Below are 19025 nucleotides of genomic sequence, written 5' to 3'. Positions count from 1 at the left end.
ACTTCCTCACCCAACACAAGTACAGGTTTTTGTGTGAAAATAGCAACAAACTTCTCCTTTCTCTCTTTTCGTTTGTTTTCAGAGATAGAATTGAAAAAATTAATAGTGAAGAGATTAATAATAAGAGAATTATTAGTGAGGGGATTGATAATGAGAAATTGTTAAATTATTTTTACATAAAATAATAAAACAAATAAAAAAAATATAAAAATTAAACATTAACATTTTAAAAAAAATTTCTAATATATAAAAAATAAAAAAATTTATAATCCTCTCATTATTTTTCTAATATCATCTCTACCTCCTCACTATGAATCCCCCTTCCAAGGGTCAAGAACGGATCCAAGATTATAACTTTGGGGGGGCCAAAGTACATTTAACCTCTAACAAATAAAATTTAAAGTTCAATACCAATTTCTACTAATATGGAAAAAATCAATAATGTTACGATAAAATATTAAACTATATATTCCTTGTCAACATAGTTGAGTACCAAAAGATGATTATACAATTGAGAATATTTTTTTGCCCATATTCACTTACAAAAAGTAGTAACTATTTCTACATGCATTTATATACTAAAATTAGGCATCTTCAATTGAACTCGACGCTCTTTCATAATATCAAAAGTATGGATGATAGAATCTACATCAAACCCTTGAGCAATGTTTTTTTCAATGTACGTAATCAAGTAACTAGCCAGAAAACCATCTTCTATCTCATTGCGCAATTTAGACTTAATGAGTTTCATAGCTAAAAATGCACGTTCTGATGTAACAATTGAAACAAATAAAGTCAACACAAGACGGATCAATCTATCAATAAGAGGATAACTTGTCGACTTTTTTATTTTTGCCAACATTTGACACAACTTAGAAATGGTTGACAGCTTCTGAAACTCGGAAAGTATGGAAATATCAAGCTTATAGTTTTCCAACTGATATTTCAAATGCAATTTTTCTTGCTTGGAGAAATCCATGGGATAAAATTTATTTGCAAGTTTGCAAATATCCTCAATTTTGAATGATCTATGACCATCCCTAGGATCCAAAACTGAGCTAAGAACAAGCAATTCCATTACATCTTCCTTAAACCTATTGTTTAATTCTTGTAATTGAGAATCAAATGTAACCATAAAAATATCAACTCGAAAATGATGTTCCATGGTGAGTTGATCTCTTTCAGAATGAGACCGACCTCGACCTCCTTTATAAGGACAACTCATATCAGGAATCTGTATACGATGATCATTAGAAAATAATTTAATTTTCTCCAACAATGGAACCCATCAATCTTCTCTAAATTTTTAAATAAGTATCTTCGTTGTAGATACCAAATGCATTGCATTTAATATATCTTAAGATTTACTTGCAAAGCTTGGCAAAGATCATCAGTAATCTCCATGATATCCCTCATAAGATGTAAGATGAAGACAAACTCAAAAGATGTAATGGAATCACAAACTCCATCTGCCTCAGCTCGTTGATTCGATTTGCTTCTATCATTAATTATGTTTCTTAGGACTGCACAAGTAACACTGAACATGTTTATCAAACTACAAATTGGGGGGCTACTCTATATAATTTTGAAATTATCTAAAAAAAATTTTGGAGTGCGAACTCTTATAATTTTAAATTATTTTAAAATTTCTAGTATAATATATGATATTTTTCAAATTTTTGGGGGTACGGCGGCCCCCCTTTGCCCCCTCTAGAACCATCCTTGCCAAGGATATTAGCAATACCAATGTATTAGTAGTCCCAAGGTCATCTCTCAAAACAAACAAGGTATTAGTAATATCAAAGTATTAGTAATCTCAATCTCCTTTTTATAATCCCAAACAATCAGGCCTCTCTCTCGGTTGCACTTGAGAGAGAGAGAGAGAGCAGGCATAAATTTGGAATTTGCACATGGAGATTTGTCCATCCTTTGCTTGCTTGCTTGAGAGATGGATTTGCCTAATTTCTTAATATTTCTATTAAATTAAACACAACTCTCATTAAAAAAAAAAATAATAATCAAACTCATCGCTCATATGACCTTTTGGTGCTTATAATTTGTTTTCTAATTTAATGGTGTTTATGTTTATTTTTCTTTTAGAATTGAGTCTCCCGGTTCAATTATTTGAATAATTTATTTTGTAAATCACTTTATCTATTATTCATGAAAAAAAAATTAATTTAATTTAATAATTGCAGTCTTTTAATTTTATTTCGTTTGTCTCCAACAAAAAAAAATGCCTATTTTCCAAAATATATTTGTCATCTTTTTTTTAAAATACAAATATAATAAAATAAAAATGATACGATTATCAAATCGATTTAATTTTTCCATAATATATATAGAAGACTTTACAAAATAAACGGTTAAGATCATCGAAACGGATCCGTAGTGAGCTCCATGAGCCCAAACAACCCCAACTTTTTTTTTTTTAAATCGAAACTTATAAATGGATTAAAAATTTATTTTAAAAAAATAAAAAAGTTGGATTAAAATGGACATTCACATAGAAAATAATTTTCACCATATTTAAAAAATAATGTGACTCGTCAAGATACATGAAAAATCACATGGGAGGCTATTATTTCAGTGCAATATTCTCATAATAAAGAAACAATAATCGATTCACAATGTGAAAAATATTTTAAATTTATGAATAAGTCAGTGATCGGATCTAAGCGAAAATGGGCCTATTTTCAAAATTGTATTAAAGGTAAAATTTTAAATTTTATTTTTATATTTATATTTAAAAAAAATACAAAAAATAATGTGACTCAAAAAGTTAAATATAGTTAATAAACTCACTTTTAACCTAATTGCCAAAAGAGGCAACTATCATTTGCAAAATAATTCTCACTGGTATTACCTTATATTTTCATAAATTTGTAATTATTTTTTATTTTCATTAATTTGTAATTTTTTTATTATTATATTGTTAATTGATTTGGTAGAAACATTTGTAACTTTAATAGTAATAACTTTGAACATGCACATGGGATCATGAGTTCAAATATTCATCAAGAATCATTGAAAAGAATTAAAATTTTAATTTATATTTTCATGCATTTTTGTAATTTTTTTAAATAGTTTAATATATACTTTTCAATTGTTATATTGTACGTACCTCTTAAAAAATATGTACAGTATACACATTATAATTAAATAATAAAATGATATAATTTCATACTTTTTAAGTCATAATTAAAAAAAAAATCAAAACCAAACAATACATGAGATATAATCAAAAATTTCATAAATCATAACTAAAATAAAGCCATTATTAAAAAAAATCATAAATAAAAAAAAGTTAATGACCTAAAAGTCTTATTTACAAATCTTATGGTAGCTCAGACCCTATCTAAGATTTTTTGAACCAATAAGTTTTATTTAGTAAAATTAAGAATATTATCAGTTTGTCATAATTTTTAAAATTAAGAATATTATCAATTTTACATAGTAATATTCCAGATAATTGTTTTATTAACTGATAAAAAAAATAAAGTATAAAATTAAACGTTTTTACCCTTCTACTTCTTGGTTTGAATGAACTATCTAATAAAACCGAAAAAATTGTCAGTTTTTTTCAATTTAAAAACTGAGAACATTATTAATTTTTTTATTTTTAAAGTTTTTTTTTTTCAATTTCGCACATAAATGTTTCATAATCATGCTCTTTTATAGACACAAAATTTTCAGTTTTGCACAAAAAAATAATTCAGTTTTTTAAATTTTTTAAAAATAATTTGCTAAAAAGTGTTTTTAGAAAATCATAATTTTCTGTTAAGTGTTTTTAAAAAATAGTTTTTTTTGGCACATAATTTTTTGAAAAGTGTTTTTAGAAAATCATTATTTTCTGTAAAGTGGTTTTAGAAAATAGTTTTTTTTTGGCACATAATTTTTTTTTTAGTTTTTTCAATTTGAAAGTTAATATTTTAAAATTTTAAAAATCAAAATAAATGTCAAATCATTATATTCCTTTACATAATCATAAATAATGAATAATCATTATTTAAAGGATAATTTCGACTATTAAAAATTTAATAAGGCTTAAAGGTTAAATTTTTTTTAATTAAGATTTAATGAAATATAAATTTATAAATTAAGATTTATATGTAAATGCCTCAATAAAAAAAAATAATATACCTTAAAATACATATAATATAAAAGGTGTATAATAAAATTTTCAGAATCAAATAATCACTGCCCTCCCTTTTCAAAAAAAAAAAAAAAAAAAAGCTAATCCAACGTCTGGTCGATCATTTGATTTAAAAAATTATTCAGCTTGTTTGGTTGTGTTTTTTCAAGAATACTTTTAAGAAAATTCTACTTTCTTATTTTCTGTGTTTTTTTTTGTTTTTATTGAATTTTTTTAATATTTTAAGTAATTTTTTTTTTACTTTTTAGACATACTTAACATAAATATACCTAAACAGTAAAAAAATTGTAAAAAAAATTATTTAAAAATTCATTAAATATCAAAAATTTTAAAAAAAATATGAGAATTCAATACATTCTTTTTGTATTTTTATGTATTTATTAAAATTTTAAAATATTTTTTTATAAATTTTTTATTTTTTAGATATATCTAAGTAAAATGTATCTAAAAAGATAAAAAAAATTATTTAAAATTTTAAAAATATTCACTAAAAATAAAAAATTACGAAAACTAAAAAATTAAATTTGTAAAAAACTTAATCTAAAAAAGTAAACCAAACACATTGATTAAGATATTCTATCATTAGACGTATGATTTGTCTGGAAATCACAGAGATTCACTGTATTTTGGCAATGATTAGCCATCAAGCACGGCAGCATATAGAGAATTTTCATTTATTTATTTTTTTTGGAGTATTTTTTCCTTTGAAATTGTATTGAACAATCAAAACACAGGGTTGTTTTGGGAAGATGATAAAAAGTAATTTTTTGAATTTTAACCAAGTTTTTGGTTTTTTTAGACAAATGGTTTGGGAAGTTGGTAAAAAGTGACTTTTGACTTTTTTGATTAATATTTGTTTATGATGTCAAATCATAATAAAATGACTAAACTACCCCCATTTATTTAAAATATTTACAACTGAACCTATGTAACACATTGTGACCCATGAGGGGTAAAATTATAATTGCACCGTTGGCTAAAAACCAACTTGCCAAATGAAAAAAAAGCCAAAAAAGCCAACTTTTGGCTTTTGCTACTAACAAAAAAAAATGGCTTTTAGCCAAGTTCCCAAAATAACCCACAATCTCGGAATTTGCACATCGCACGACACGACACAAATGGTACAAATCACTCTGTTTGGTTTGAGTTTTTTAGATTAAATTTTTTAAAAATTAAATTTTTTAATTTCATATTTTTTTTATTTTTAGTGAATATTTTTAAAATTTTAAACATTTTTTTTATTTTTTTAGATGTACCTTCCTTAGATGTGTCTAAAAAGTAAAAAAATTATTAAAAAATATTTTAAAAAATTAAGAAATACATAAAAATACAAAAAATGTACTAAATTCTTGTATTTTTTTATATTTTTGGTATTTAGTGAATTTTTAAAAGATTTTTTTATAATTTTTTTACTTTTTAGATGTATTTATGTTAGGTGTGTCTAAAAAGTAAAAAATTTGCATAAAATATTTTAAAAATTCAGTAAAAACAAAAAAACACAGAAAATAAGAGTGTAGAATTTTCTGAAAACTGTTTTTAAAAAATGAAAACCAAGTTTCTATAGATTTTTTTTTAATACGAATTATTTTATGTAATTTTAAAAATTATAAATAATATTTTGTTATAATTTTTTATTTAATAAAATTAATAAAAATAAAATAAATTTGTTAGCTATTATCTTGCACAGTAATAAAATTATTTGAATTTTTAATTAAATTATATTTCTTTCTCTTTTTTTTTGGTTACTAATTAAAACATATTTATGATATTATTAAAAATTATTAATTGACTTAATAATTTTTTAATAAAATGAGTCAGACTTAAAAGGGTAGGATATAATTTTTAAAACTATATAAAATAATCTATATTTTAAATAAATCTCAAAAAGTATATTTATAATGTAATCAAAAATAAAAAAGTTAATGCGTAATAATTTGAATATGAACTCAATTACAAGTATTTAATAATATTTTTTTAATGTCATATGAATTGTATAGAAATTTAGGCACATATTAATGAGTGCCTTGAGACATTGGTTAATATTAGGATTGAGCTAAGAAAATATTTTGAAAATAGATAAAAATATTAGAAAAAATGTATTAATTTTAATAAAAAAAATACATTAAATTCAGTGAAAAATATCTCATCATATTCTTTATTTTTTTTTATTTGTGCCTTTTTTTGTACTCTAGAAATACTTGCTCGCAAAACCTATAAAAATTAATAAGTTATGATTAGTTATAGATTTGATGATGTTGAATTTCATTGATGATTCTCCCCTTAGTTAAATGGTTATATATTATGGGACAAATGTTTTTATATAACTTCGGGTTTGTTTGGTGAAATAATAGTTTGAGAGATTGAGAGAGGATAGAGAGATGAAATAATAGTTTGAGAGAGTGAGAGAGGATAGAGAGAGAGAGAGAGACACTGAATTGTTTCTGTAATTGTATGTATTTACAAAGAGATGTACACGCTCTTTATAGAGAAGAGAAGACAACATAGGATGCCAATTGAGGCACCGAAAGCATAAAGCAAGGGGGGACACTAATTATTAAAGCTAAACACTAACATATAATAATATACTAACAATACTAACATATAATAATATACTAACATCCCCCCGCAAACTCAAGGAGGGAAAGCATCAACCAAGTTGAGTTTGGAAACAAGATCATTGAAGCGGCCAGGAGGATGAGCCTTAGTGAAGATGTCAGCGGGTTGATCGACGGAAGCAATAGGGAGAAGATGAACAGTACCACAGGTAACATGCTGGCGAATGAAATGACAATCAATCTCAATATGTTTGGTGCGATCATGAAAAACATCATTGTGAGCAATCTGAATGGCACTCTGATTGTCACAATAGAGAGGGGTAGGACTAGAAGAAGAAACACCCATATCAGCAAGGAGCCAGCGAAGCCAGAGAAGTTCTTGAGTAGTATCAGCAAGAGCTCGGTATTCAGCTTCGGTGCTAGAGCGGGCAGTGAGGGATTATTTTTTGCTACGCCAAGCAAGAAGAGAATCCCCTAAGAAGAAGCAGAAACCCGTGGTAGAGCGTCGATCCGTAGGATCCCCAGCCCAATCAGCATCGGAAAAGGCACGCAGTTCAAGAAAGGAGGAAGCAGGGAAGTGAAGGCCATGGAACAGAGTGCCTTTGAGGTAGCGAAGGATGCGGAGTAGAGCAGTATAGTGGGGAGTACGGGGAGCCGACATGTATTGACTGACAATGTGAACAGCATAGGCAATATCAGGACGAGTTACTGTGAGATAGACAAGACTGCCGACGAGCTGGCGATAAAGAGTAGCATCTGAGAGAAGAGTCCCATCGAGAGGAGTGAGACGAATCTGAGGATCAACTGGAGTAGAGGTAGTTTTGCAATCAGTAAGACCAGCACGAGCCAGAAGATCGGATGCATATTTGGCCGGGGACAAATAGGAACCAGTAGAATCATGAGAGACTTCAAGGCCTAATAAGTAGTTAAGAGTACCAAGGTCCTTCTTCTCAAACTGTCAATGGAGAAACTGTTTGAGGTGGAGAATACCAGCTTCATCATTACCAGTGATAATCATATCATCCACATACAGAAGAAGAAGAGTGGTACCATGAGAAGTAGTCCGTATAAAAAGAGCAGAGTCATAGGAGCTAGAGGTGAACCCGAAGTCATGAATGGTAGAACTGGACGTAGCAAACCAAGCACGAGGCGCTTGCTTAAGGCCATAGAGAGCACGCTGTAGTTTGCAAACCTGATGAGGTAGAAAAGTGGACCCAGGTGGAGGTTGCATGTAGACCTCCTCAAGAAGATGACCATTGAGGAAAGCATTTTTGACATCCATCTGAAAGAGCCCCCAGTGGCGAACAGCAGCAACAGCAAGTAAACTGCGAACAGAGGTAAGTCGAGCAACATGAGAGAATGTCTCCTCATAATCAATACCATATTCCTGGTTGAAACCCTTGGCAACAAGACGAGCTTTGTAGTGTTCAATAGAGCCATCAGAATGTGTTTTGATTTTGTAAACCCATTTGCATCCAATCGCAGTCTTGCCAGGAGGAAGATCAACAAGATCCCAAGTATGAGCTGTGTCCAAGGCCTGGAGTTCATCAGTCATAGCTTGCTGCCAAAAAGGATTAGTACAAGCCTCATGATAGGAGGTAGGTTCATAAGTAGAGAAGGCAGCAGATCCAACAATATAATCACGAAGATGGATAGGAGGTTGAGTTACCCGGCATGGTCGACCCGTAGGAGGATAAGTGGGAGGAAGAACCGGTGGAGAAGGAGGTGTGGCAATAAGAGGTAGATCTTCAGGGAGAGCAGGCTGGACGGGATCAGGAGTGAGCAAGGGCGTCTCGATGAAGGAGGAACCTGTATCAAAATCAGCAGAGAAAAGATCTATGGAAGGATTAGTAAACAGTACAGTAGTGGAAAGTACGGGTAAGTGAAAGGAGGATAGCGAGGAAAACATTTGGTGCTCCTAGAAAACGACATGGCGGGAGATACGAAGACGTTTAGAGAGAGGATCCCAACAGCGAAAGACTTTATGTTCAATTCCATACCCAAGAAAGCAACAAAGATGAGAACGAGATTCAAGCTTGGTGTGTTCATGGGATTGAAGTAGAATAAAGCAGGCAGAGCCAAAAACCCGGAGATTGGCGTAAGGAGGGGGAGTACCATGCAGACGTTCAAAGGGAGTTTGATTATGGATGACAGGGGTAGGAGCACAGTTGATAGTGTAAACAGCAGTGAGGGCAGCTTCCCCCCAAAAGTTTTCAGGGCAGGAAGAAGAGAGAAGGAGAGCGTGAGTAGTGTCAAGAATATGCCTATGTTTCCGTTCAGCGCGGCCATTTTGCTGGAACGTGCCAGCACAAGAACGATGAGGCAGTGTACCATGATGCTGAAGAAAAGAAAGGAAATCTGAATCCCGATATTCCATAGCATTGTCAGAGCGAAAAATTTTGATGGCTTTGGAGAATTGGGTGTGGACCATTTGGGCAAATCTATAATAAATATGTTTAAGTTCAGACCTATTTTTCATGAGAAAAAGGCAAGTAAACCGGGAAAAATCATCAATAAAAACAACAAAATAGCGGGATCCCCCCATAGTAGTAGTAGGGGAGGGTCCCCAAATATCCGAATGTATAAGATCAAAAGGTGCAAGGGAAACAGAAGTACTTTTATTAAATGATAAAGCAGGTTGTTTGGCAAGTTGACAGGGTATACAATCGAAATGATCGGGAATTACATGACCCAACTGTCCACTAGAAACCAAAGACTTTAAGCGATTAACAGAAATATGCCCTAAGCGACAATGCCAAAGATGAAAGGGAGATAATGAGGAAGTAGATGTAGGAGCAGCGATCTGAGGAGAGGCAGGAACATGAAGGTGAATGAGTTCATAGAGACGTCCACGCTTACGGCCGATCCCAATAGTCTGTCCTGTCTGAGGGTCCTGTACCAAACAATCAGTAGCAGAAAATGTGACAGTTAGACCAAGTTCACATAATTGACCAATGGAAATAAGGTTTAAGGTGAGAGCAGGGATATGATAAACTTGAGGTATAGATAAAGAAGAGGTGGAAACAGTACCAACATGACGGACAGACATGAGGGAACCATCAGCTGTATGAATTGAGGGAAAATGAGGAGATGAGGAGAAGGAAGAAAAGATAGTAGAACTGGAGGTCATATGATTACAACAGGCAGAGTCAAAATACCAAGAAGAGTTACCTGGGATTACAGACAAAGCAGTAGGATGAGGTGTACCAGAAAGGGAGAGAAGTTGTTTGAGCATGGCCTCTACATCCGTCGGAGAAAAGTGAGGGGTAGACGGAGCAGGTGACTCAGAGAACCCCGCAGAGGCAGAAGCATCAGTGTGATGAGACTGATTCCCGGAAGCAGCAGTAGCAGTGTGATGAGACTGATTCCCGGAACGATGAAAGCTTCCCCGGGAAGAGCCACCGCGAGAGGAGTAGCTATTGGAGGATGATCGGGATGGATTGTGAAAACAATCCTGTTGCAGATGACCAGGACCAAGTTTGTTACAGTAGCAACAGGATCTGACGGGGCAATTGACCAGGAGATGGGTTGAAGGAACGCCCCGATTCTGACAATAGAGGCAAGCAGTGGTCCGCTGGGTAAATGATGGCCGGTACGGAGGAGTGGCAAGAACAGAGTCCACATGATGAGTTTGAAGTGTACCGAGACGAGTCTCCTCTGATAGCAACTCAGAAATTGCTTGTTCAAGAGTGGGCAATGGATGGCGATGAAGCAGAGAGGTACGTACGGGCTCAAAAGAGGAAGTAAGAGCCATGAGAAAGTGCACCAACCTTTGCTGGTTGCGATAGATAGTAAATAAAACAGTATCTTCGTGGTTATGCCAAGTTGGTTCTGAAAGAGCAAGCTGATCCCAAATAGAGTACATTTGAGAAAGAAAGTCATTAATGGACTGAGTAGATTCTTGGCGCATGCGGTGAAGTTGGTTCTGAAGTTGATATTGATGGGCAAGACCAGTAATCTGGTATCGTTCTTTCAAAAAATTCCAGATGTCCTTTGCAGGAGTAGTTACAGAGTCAAGCTGAAAGCGACCAAACTGAAGACTGATAGAGGTAACAGAGGTATTACGAAACCAGGTAATGATTTGGTAATTCTTACTGTCCCATTCCTCAAGTCGGTCTTCATATGTAGCAGTAGGAGCAGTAGTTTCATTAGTGGCACTGTCTTTCACCGGTTTAGTCACATCCCCGGTGACAATTCGCCAGAGCTTCTTGCCTTTAAGGAAGGAGGACATGGCTTGGGCCCACAGAACATAGTTTGAACCATTCAAAATAACGGAAATGGGATGGGAGGCATCATGACGATCCATAATACTAGTTGAGTAAGGTTAAAGCAATAGGAATAGACCTGTATGAGCAAAATTAGGTAAAACAGAGTGTACCAGTGAGTCCGGAAGGTCGAAAATAGCAAGGAAATGCATGCTGGACAGAGATGATGTCAGCAATGATGTCAGCGGCGCACGTTAGCAGAGTGCAGGGAGGAGCACGCTAGCAGGAAGGCGGCGGCGCACGGTAGCGGACAGGCGCAGGCGCGGCGCACGGTAGCTGTTTTGGCGCACACGGGTGCACACTAGTGAAGCGGCGCATGAGAGGCGTATAGTAGCAGGCACGGCGTACGGGAGAGGTAGGGCTGACGTCAGCCGCGGACGTATGGGTGCGTGTGGGCGCGTGGCGGAAGTGAGCAACAACAGATGGCGCGTGCGGGCGCGTGTGAGAGTGGTGGCGGAAGTGGTGACGCGCAGAGGACAAAGGCGGCGCATGTGGGCGCGTGGAAGGTTTTCTGAGAACGGGCTTGGTGCCGTTGGAATCGTGAAGAAATTTCGAGCGGTTTGATGTAGTGCCACTGTGTACGGGACTAAACACCAAAATCGAAAATTGCCAGAAATGTAACACTGGACTCTAATACCATGAAATAATAGTTTGAGAGAGTGAGAGAGGATATAGAGATGAAATAATAGTTTGAGAGAGTGAGAGAGGATAGAGAGAGAGAGAGAGACACTGAATTGTTTCTGTAATTGTATGTATTTACAAAGAGATGTACACTCTCTTTATAGAGAGGAGAAGACAACATAGGATGCCAATTGAGGCACCGAAAGCATAAAGCAAGGGGGGACACTAATTATTAAAGCTAAACACTAACATATAATAATATACTAACAATACTAACATATAATAATATACTAACATTTGGGAAGTAGATTGACTTTTTTGCTATTTTAGCCTAGAGTTAAAAAATTTAGTTTGGAAAGGATTTTTTAGTTTTTTTGACTTTTTGTGAGAAAAAAAATAATAATTATGGGTTGGATGTAATATTTTGTCTTATTGGATTAAAAAGTTTATATATATATATTTTTTGTGACTATTTTAGCCAAAAAAGTCCAAGCTCCAACTTCCCAAACGAGCTCTTCATAAATGTTACAATTGAATTGAAATTTTTTTTATTATAATAGGAAAAATAAGTACTTCAAAAAGATATTAAACTCTTTTTTATTTGAATTAAATCCACAACTTCATACTACAACGCTAGTTAATTTTGGACTAAATTTTGATCAAGGAAATAAAAAAATTAATCTTCTATTTGGATACAACCAACTTATAATAGGAAACTAATTGGGTTAACTCAATTAGTTATGGTTGTACACTTCTATCTAAAAATTCTACTTATTAAAGACAAAGATTGATAATTCTTCTCCTATTATGAAACTTTTTTCAACTGTTTTTTTTTTCTTTTTTTCCTATTTTGGTGCTAATTATTGGACTGATGTATATATAATTATTTGATTGTAATTTTTTATATTATAAATACTTTTGCCAAGTGCTAAGAGAGAAGTAATTGAATAGTGAAGTCTTCGTCAGTCGAATATTTGTTAAACAAGTCATTTTTTACTAGTTCAGTCATGTACTGGGCCCTTTTTCTAGAATTTTACCCCTGTTTTTGTGTATAGACCTATTCAACTATTCCACATATCTTGCTTCTTGTTTTTAATCTGATTCATACATAAATCAAATATAACAATAATTAATACAACAAAACTCACACCCAGGTGAAAAATTTTAAACCACTAACCTCCTAATCAGATACATTAGTTCTAACTAGTTTCACATATCGTGCCAATTTTAACCTCTCAATTATTATTATATGATTATTTTTACCCAATAAATTAATAATAAACAACTTTTATTTCTTAATATTTTCACCCTTTTGCTTAATAGATAAATAAATGATTGAAGGCAACTTATTAGATAACTCGAGGGACTTTTTCACTTGTTAGAGTCCTTGTCCCCTTTTTCGTATACCTATATTAATATAGATCTAGAATTAAAGGAAATAGAATGAAAAAAGAAAAAAAAAAGTTTAGAAAATAAAGTGGACTATGTTTTTTTTTTTTTTTTTAAAGGTTAGAAAAATAAAAACAAAATGAATAGAGATTTGTAATAATAATGAAAATAATAATTTATCCGTTTACCATAAAAAAGATAGAAATTGATGAATATGTATATGGGTCTTTTTACTTTTATTTCATTTATTTTTTGGAAGATAAATATCAAAATATGTTAAAAATATGACATTTAGTCATAAATTTATATTCACCTACTTATATTAAATTATTTTCTTATATTCTAATAAGTCTTGTGAGCGACATAATTATCAAACTAATAATAATATTCATATTAACTGTCAAAATTCACACGTCAACGTAAACATTCACACTGTAAAACATGAATGCTCATATCACTAAATTGCTAAGTGTTTAAAACAATATTTGTAAAGATAAAATTATCCATCAAATATCTTAAATATAAGAATTATGATTTATTTAATCAAATATTTAAATAATAGACTTAAAAAAGAGCATATTAGGAGTTGCAAATGAAGACTATCGTAGGATAGTTAACAAAACCATACTTGGGATTTACCTTTGTGCTTATGAGTGACGTGGAATTACACAACGTAGAACAAGTTGAAAGAGCTAGAGTAATGCTAGAATGATAAGTATAAATAGAGAGTTTTTAAAATATACAAAAAAAAAAAAAATAAATTTAAAAAAAAAAGTTTTCTTAAAGTAGATTATTCCATAATTTGACAAACAAAAAAATATGATGATTGTTACTTTCTCTTCTCTTTTTGGGCTAGTCTTCCTCTTAATAACCTCACCTTTTTTCTTTTCTTTTTTTTCTTCTTTTCACTTTTCTTTTCAACTTTAATATAGGCTTGTTTTGAAAAATAGGTTAAGACTTTTTAACTTTTTAAATTTATTTTATAAAAATGTATTAAAAATAGAAAATGTGATATAACTCAAAAAAATTACTTTTAGCCAAGCTATCAAAACAAGTCATAAAATGACTTATTTCAGTACAGAAGAGTCATCCAATGGAGTCACTTTGCGGGTGTATGGAAAGTGAATTTTTTTTGTAAGGTTTTTTAGTTGTAGGATATTATTGGAGAAAAAAACTTTTGTATTTGGGAAGATAGTTGGGTTTTTTTGTGATTTGATGTGATGTTTGTAAGAGAAAAAGTGAAATGATTATGAGGTTTGATGTGATATTTTGTTTGGATTTATTTTTTTTGATTTTGTAAAATATTTGTCTTATAGTGAAAAAAAATAAAAAATAAAATCCAAAAATCAAGTTCTCAAAAGCACTTGCAATAAATTAGAGAGTGCAACCATGTAGCCATTTTCTAATACTATATAAATTAATAAATTTTATTAAAAAATTATTATTTGTTAATGTGATACTTAGGCCTCGTTTGGCAACCGAACTTTTTAGTCAAAAAGTCAAAAAGTTACTAAATTAGCCAAAAAGCCAACAACTCATACCAAAAAGTCAACGTTTCTCTTTTTTTCTCTACTTTTTGCACATCTTTTCGTAAAAAGTCAAAAAGTCATCCCAAACATACTAGTTTTTTTTAACTCATATTTTAACCAAATAACCAAAAAGTTACTAAATTAACCTGTTCCCAAACGAAGCCTTATTACATTATTGAAGTGGGTGATGTTTTATATTTTAATTTTTTTTATTGCATGACACGTTGGTTACTAACAAAAAATTTATTAGTTTGCTTAACAACCATCTCTACATTTTCATTTTTTTTTTTTCACTTTGAGATAGAAAATTATGTTTTATATTTAACTAATTTTAGATCATTTTATTATTTGTATTATAAATTTTTTTTGTTACACAATTTCAACCATAGATGTCTTTTTAATCATGTAATTTTTTCAAAACAATATAATTTTTTATTAAATACAATTAATATTAATCTCGTTTTAAAGGTATCATCAATATCTACTCAATAGTACTAATTTTATAATAATCAGTGTTACATTTTAAAAGTTATACAGTAAGAAAAGAGAGAATGAGTGTGCCCACACCCGATTTGATAGAAAAAAGTGTGAGGAAAATAAAACCAAAAAGGGTAAAGAGGTCCATTAAACAAAGAATGACGTAGACTTATTATCGCCAAAGCAAAATATATAATATAACATTTTCAATGCATAATTTTTACATGCCACTGCTATTAGAATTTTGTGAAAGTTACCATTAACTTCCCCCATATTCTACTGCACAATATATTCCCCTTTAAAATAAAGTTGATCTATTATCGCTAAAACAATAGGTATAATATAACATTGCCAATGCATTAATAGTGGTACATTACTTTAACGGGTAATGTTTTGATACCAAATTTTCTATCAAGCAAATAATTAAATGTCTCATATAAGTGAACCCCACATCCATGTAAGATATTTGATCATTTATTTAATAGAAAATTTAGAACTTATAACATTTTTCTTACTTTGACAACTACTATAAGTGACGGGGCTAAATAAGAAGTGCGTCAGACTCAAACCTTAGGCCGGTCCAATCCCCTAAGCCCAAATCCAAATGGGTTAGACGAGCATGTGGGCAACTCAATTAAGCCCAACTCAATTACTAACAGTCCACCCAAGTCCTCAAGCACTTGGGCCCAACTTACAATGGAAAGGCCAGCCCAGTTGCAATACTGGGCTAGGGCCGAGCTGCATGACCCCTCCTATGGGCCAAACTGATGGGTCGAACCCATCATCAGAACCAAAGTGGGCCGAATCCGTACACAAATGTCTGAATGGGATAGCCCATCCCAATAGTAGCCTCGCAAAGGGCTGAGCTAAGGTACAACGATGCCGAGCTGAGGGAATCTCTCAAAAAAACGTGGAAGCTATGAGCATATGTATGTGCAAGTTGCCACCTCACCTGGTCCCCTACACCTAGAATCACAGAAGCAGTTAAACCAGAAGAATGTGGTTTGTTATTAGCATGACTAGAATGAGTATAAGCACCTCTAGACAATTACCAGATGGTCCCCCACTGGGGACCATGCTAAAAGGAAGCTTGGCAGCACCAGAGCTCCATGAAACCATCTTGGAAAACAAGTAAGGAGCTCTATATAAACTATACTAACTTCACATTGAAGGTAATTGATCTAAGCTGAACCCCACTTACTACAAACTCAACTCTCTACACTTCTTCTCCGATAACTGATTCCCACACCGAAGGGGTTATTCGGCCAACCCCAGCCAGGCAGCTCTTACGGTGTTTCTTGCTGCAGGGACCTCATTCCTTGGATAGTCCAACCGAGTTTGGAGCCCTGATCCACTTTCATCTAGTGCAGTATTCAGTACGCACAATTGGTGCAGTGAGCATGGATCACTTTGTCTCTGAGCTCTGCACTCAGTTCTGACGATGGGGATTGAGGACATCCCATCATCGACACATACTCCATAGACGGAGAAGACAAAAGACAAAGGCTTGTCACTCCCAACAGTCCTAGAAGAACAAACTGGAAACAATAACCGGACCCCCGAATCCGTTGAGCATCGATTACCCTTCACTGGAGGTTCTTCTCATCACTTTATTCTGGAAAAGGATTACAGAGATCGAATCATAGACTCTATGGGGATGGAGATACAGGAGCTGAAAGCGCAACTTAAAACGGTATTGGGTGATCCAACAGAAAAGAAGATTGAAGCAGAGCCCTCTCGCTTACGACGGAGGAGCTTATCTAGAGAACCACCAGCAAAGAAGTTCCCCAAAAATGAGTCTGGGCAACAAAGCCAGCCAATCCCGGTACAGAGTGAAGTGACGAGCAGCCACACCCATGGGTCACGCTGTAGAAGGGCTAAGAGGCAGAAGACGGTTAGCCAACAGACTAAGTACCCTCCTCAAGACCTTCATACTTGGCTAATTGGCAACAAGTAGAACGAACAACGTTGGGATCATCTAGACCGTACCATTCACCAGAGAGAGCACCGAGCATTAGATAGGCTTGTCTCTTCCCCATTCTCCCCAGAAATTGAGGCCATGAGACCCCCCAAGAAATTCACCCTGCTAAAGTTCACGTTGTACGATGGAAAGTCAGACCTATTGACGCATATTAGCCATTATAGACAGATGATGTCTCTATGAAACCGAGATGAGGCATTGATGTGCAAAGTCTTCCCGTCCAGCTTGGGAGAAACCGAACTTCGATGGTTCAATCGACTTCCCGCTAGATCAATTTATGACTGGAAGCAGCTCTTTGAAGAGTTTTTAGCCAGGTTTGTCTCCAACACTAAGATTCCGAAAAAGTCGGATACACTGTTCGGTCTCCGAAAGGAGCAGGAAGAAATGCTACGCAGTTATGCTAGGAGGTATTGAGAAGAGTACAATGACTTAGAGGAAAACGTTTGCAGTGAGCAGATGGTTGTTATGTTCTTCAAACATGGTCTGCGCCCGGAAAGTAAGTTGAGACAGTTACTTACCAAGCGCCTGCCCATAATATTGAAAGATTTACGTGCGGGGATTGAGTAGTATGCTTGCCTCGAGGATGACCAGATCCCCATCGAGATAGCATCCGCAGAACAAACAACTCGGCACAAGAAAAAAAACGGACCGAGGGGAACACCGGGGACTCACACTGAATGAGGTAGATAAGTCCAAATCTCATGAAGCAGTCGTGACCGTATTTAAGGAACCCATCTATCGTATCCTGGAAAAGATCAAGAGGGAGCCCTTCTTTATTTGGCTGCCGAAAATGTTAGGAGATCCAGCTCGGCGTAATCAGAAGCTTAGATGTATCTATCACCAAGACAAGGGGCATATGACTCAGAACTGCAGAGTGCTGAAACAACACTTAGAAGACCTAGTAGCAGCCGGACATTTCTGGGATTGCATTGATCAGGATAAAGCAGTGACTGAGCCGGGGAACCCACCACCAGAACCGAACATTGAGCATCCACTTCAGCTGATAATAAATGTGATCCATGGAACAGCGATCCAGGAACGTAAAGAGGCACTGAAAGAAGAGATTGCTAAGGCTGTGCAAATTCAGCAGGTCGTGTCAGTAGGGCCCGCATCGAAAAAGGTATGCACGGCACCCAAATCCCCCTTTTGCACTGTTTCGTTCACTAGAAAGGATTTAGAATGCATACAACACCCACATACTGATGCACTGATTATAACTGTGGGAATTGGAAATGGTTTGACGTAAAACGAGTCCTGGTAGATCAAGGCAGTACAACAGACATATTGTATTATGACTTGTTCAGAAAGCTTGGTCTCTCCGAGCAGCATCTCACCCCAGCGGCAGCTCCGTTAGTTGGCTTTAATTCACAGCTAGAATGGCCGCTTGGCAGAATAGTGTTGCTAGTTGTGGCATGAACGAAGACCCTCCAGATAGAGTTTCTAGTTATTAATACACCTTCCCCTTACAAAGCCATACTTGGTCGTCCATGGATTCACCAAATGGAAGCGGTCCCTTCAACCTACCACCAGCTCATTCGTTTCCTAACAGAACACGGAGTAAAGCAGATCTCAAGGAATCAAGTTGCGTCCAAACATTGCTTTACGGCGGCATTAAAGGCTAAGCAACTTTGTAACTGGGTACGGTCAGTGGAAGTGGCCGAACAGCCAGTCTTGGAAGATGTAGGGGAAGCCCTAGAGGAAAAGATGGTAGAGGATTTGGAGAAAGTCCTAGTAAATGAGGATGATCCAGAAAAGTACTTCCTTATCGGTACCTCGCTAGGCGCTGATGAGAAACTTCAGCTGCTTGAACTGCTGAGGGAAAATATGGAGGTATTCGCGTGGTCAGCATATGATACTCCAGGATTGAACCCAAAATTTGCTTGCCACAAACTCAACATCAACCCTTCCGCTTAGCCTGTTGTACAGAAAAGTCAGAGATTTTCAGTTGAGCACACTGAGGCAGTAATTACCGAAGTTGAAAAACTCCTAGCATCGAGAGCAATCAGAGAAGTCCAGTACCCACAATGGTTGTCCAACACAGTTGTAGTAAAA

The 19025-nt window shown here is 34.2% G+C and overlaps 1 protein-coding gene across 1 annotated transcript; it reads right to left on the bottom strand.

Moving 5' to 3' along the window:
- Window positions 1-571: 571 nt before the first annotated feature.
- Window positions 572-17031, bottom strand: LOC114281084 (uncharacterized). The gene is made up of 6 exons (XM_082908305.1): window positions 16908-17031; window positions 16623-16752; window positions 16283-16517; window positions 16045-16111; window positions 1369-1523; window positions 572-1234 (listed from the first exon to the last, which is right to left on the bottom strand). Exons 1-6 carry the CDS (start codon window positions 17029-17031, stop codon window positions 572-574), a joined length of 1374 nt encoding a protein of 457 aa, XP_082764431.1.
- Between the last annotated feature and the right edge of the window lie 1994 nt (window positions 17032-19025).

The sequence above is a fragment of the Camellia sinensis genome, chromosome 2, assembly GCF_055761805.1.
Source record: "Camellia sinensis isolate YWXY chromosome 2, ASM5576180v1, whole genome shotgun sequence".
Classification (NCBI taxonomy): Eukaryota; Viridiplantae; Streptophyta; class Magnoliopsida; order Ericales; family Theaceae; genus Camellia; species Camellia sinensis.
Note: the sequence above shows the minus strand (reverse complement) of the source record. Positions and strands in the feature narration are given on the sequence as shown.

Coding starts and splice junctions, on each gene's coding strand:
- LOC114281084 (XM_082908305.1), bottom strand. CDS start 17,031: ATGGGGAAGAGACAAGCCTATCTAATGCTCGGTGCTCTCTCTGGTGAA. Junction 16,518..16,622: donor GAGTCTATGATTCGATCTCT/GTAATCCTTTTC, acceptor TTGTTCTTCTAG/GACTGTTGGGAGTGACAAGC. Junction 1,235..1,368: donor ATCTTTGCCAAGCTTTGCAA/GTAAATCTTAAG, acceptor CATCGTATACAG/ATTCCTGATATGAGTTGTCC.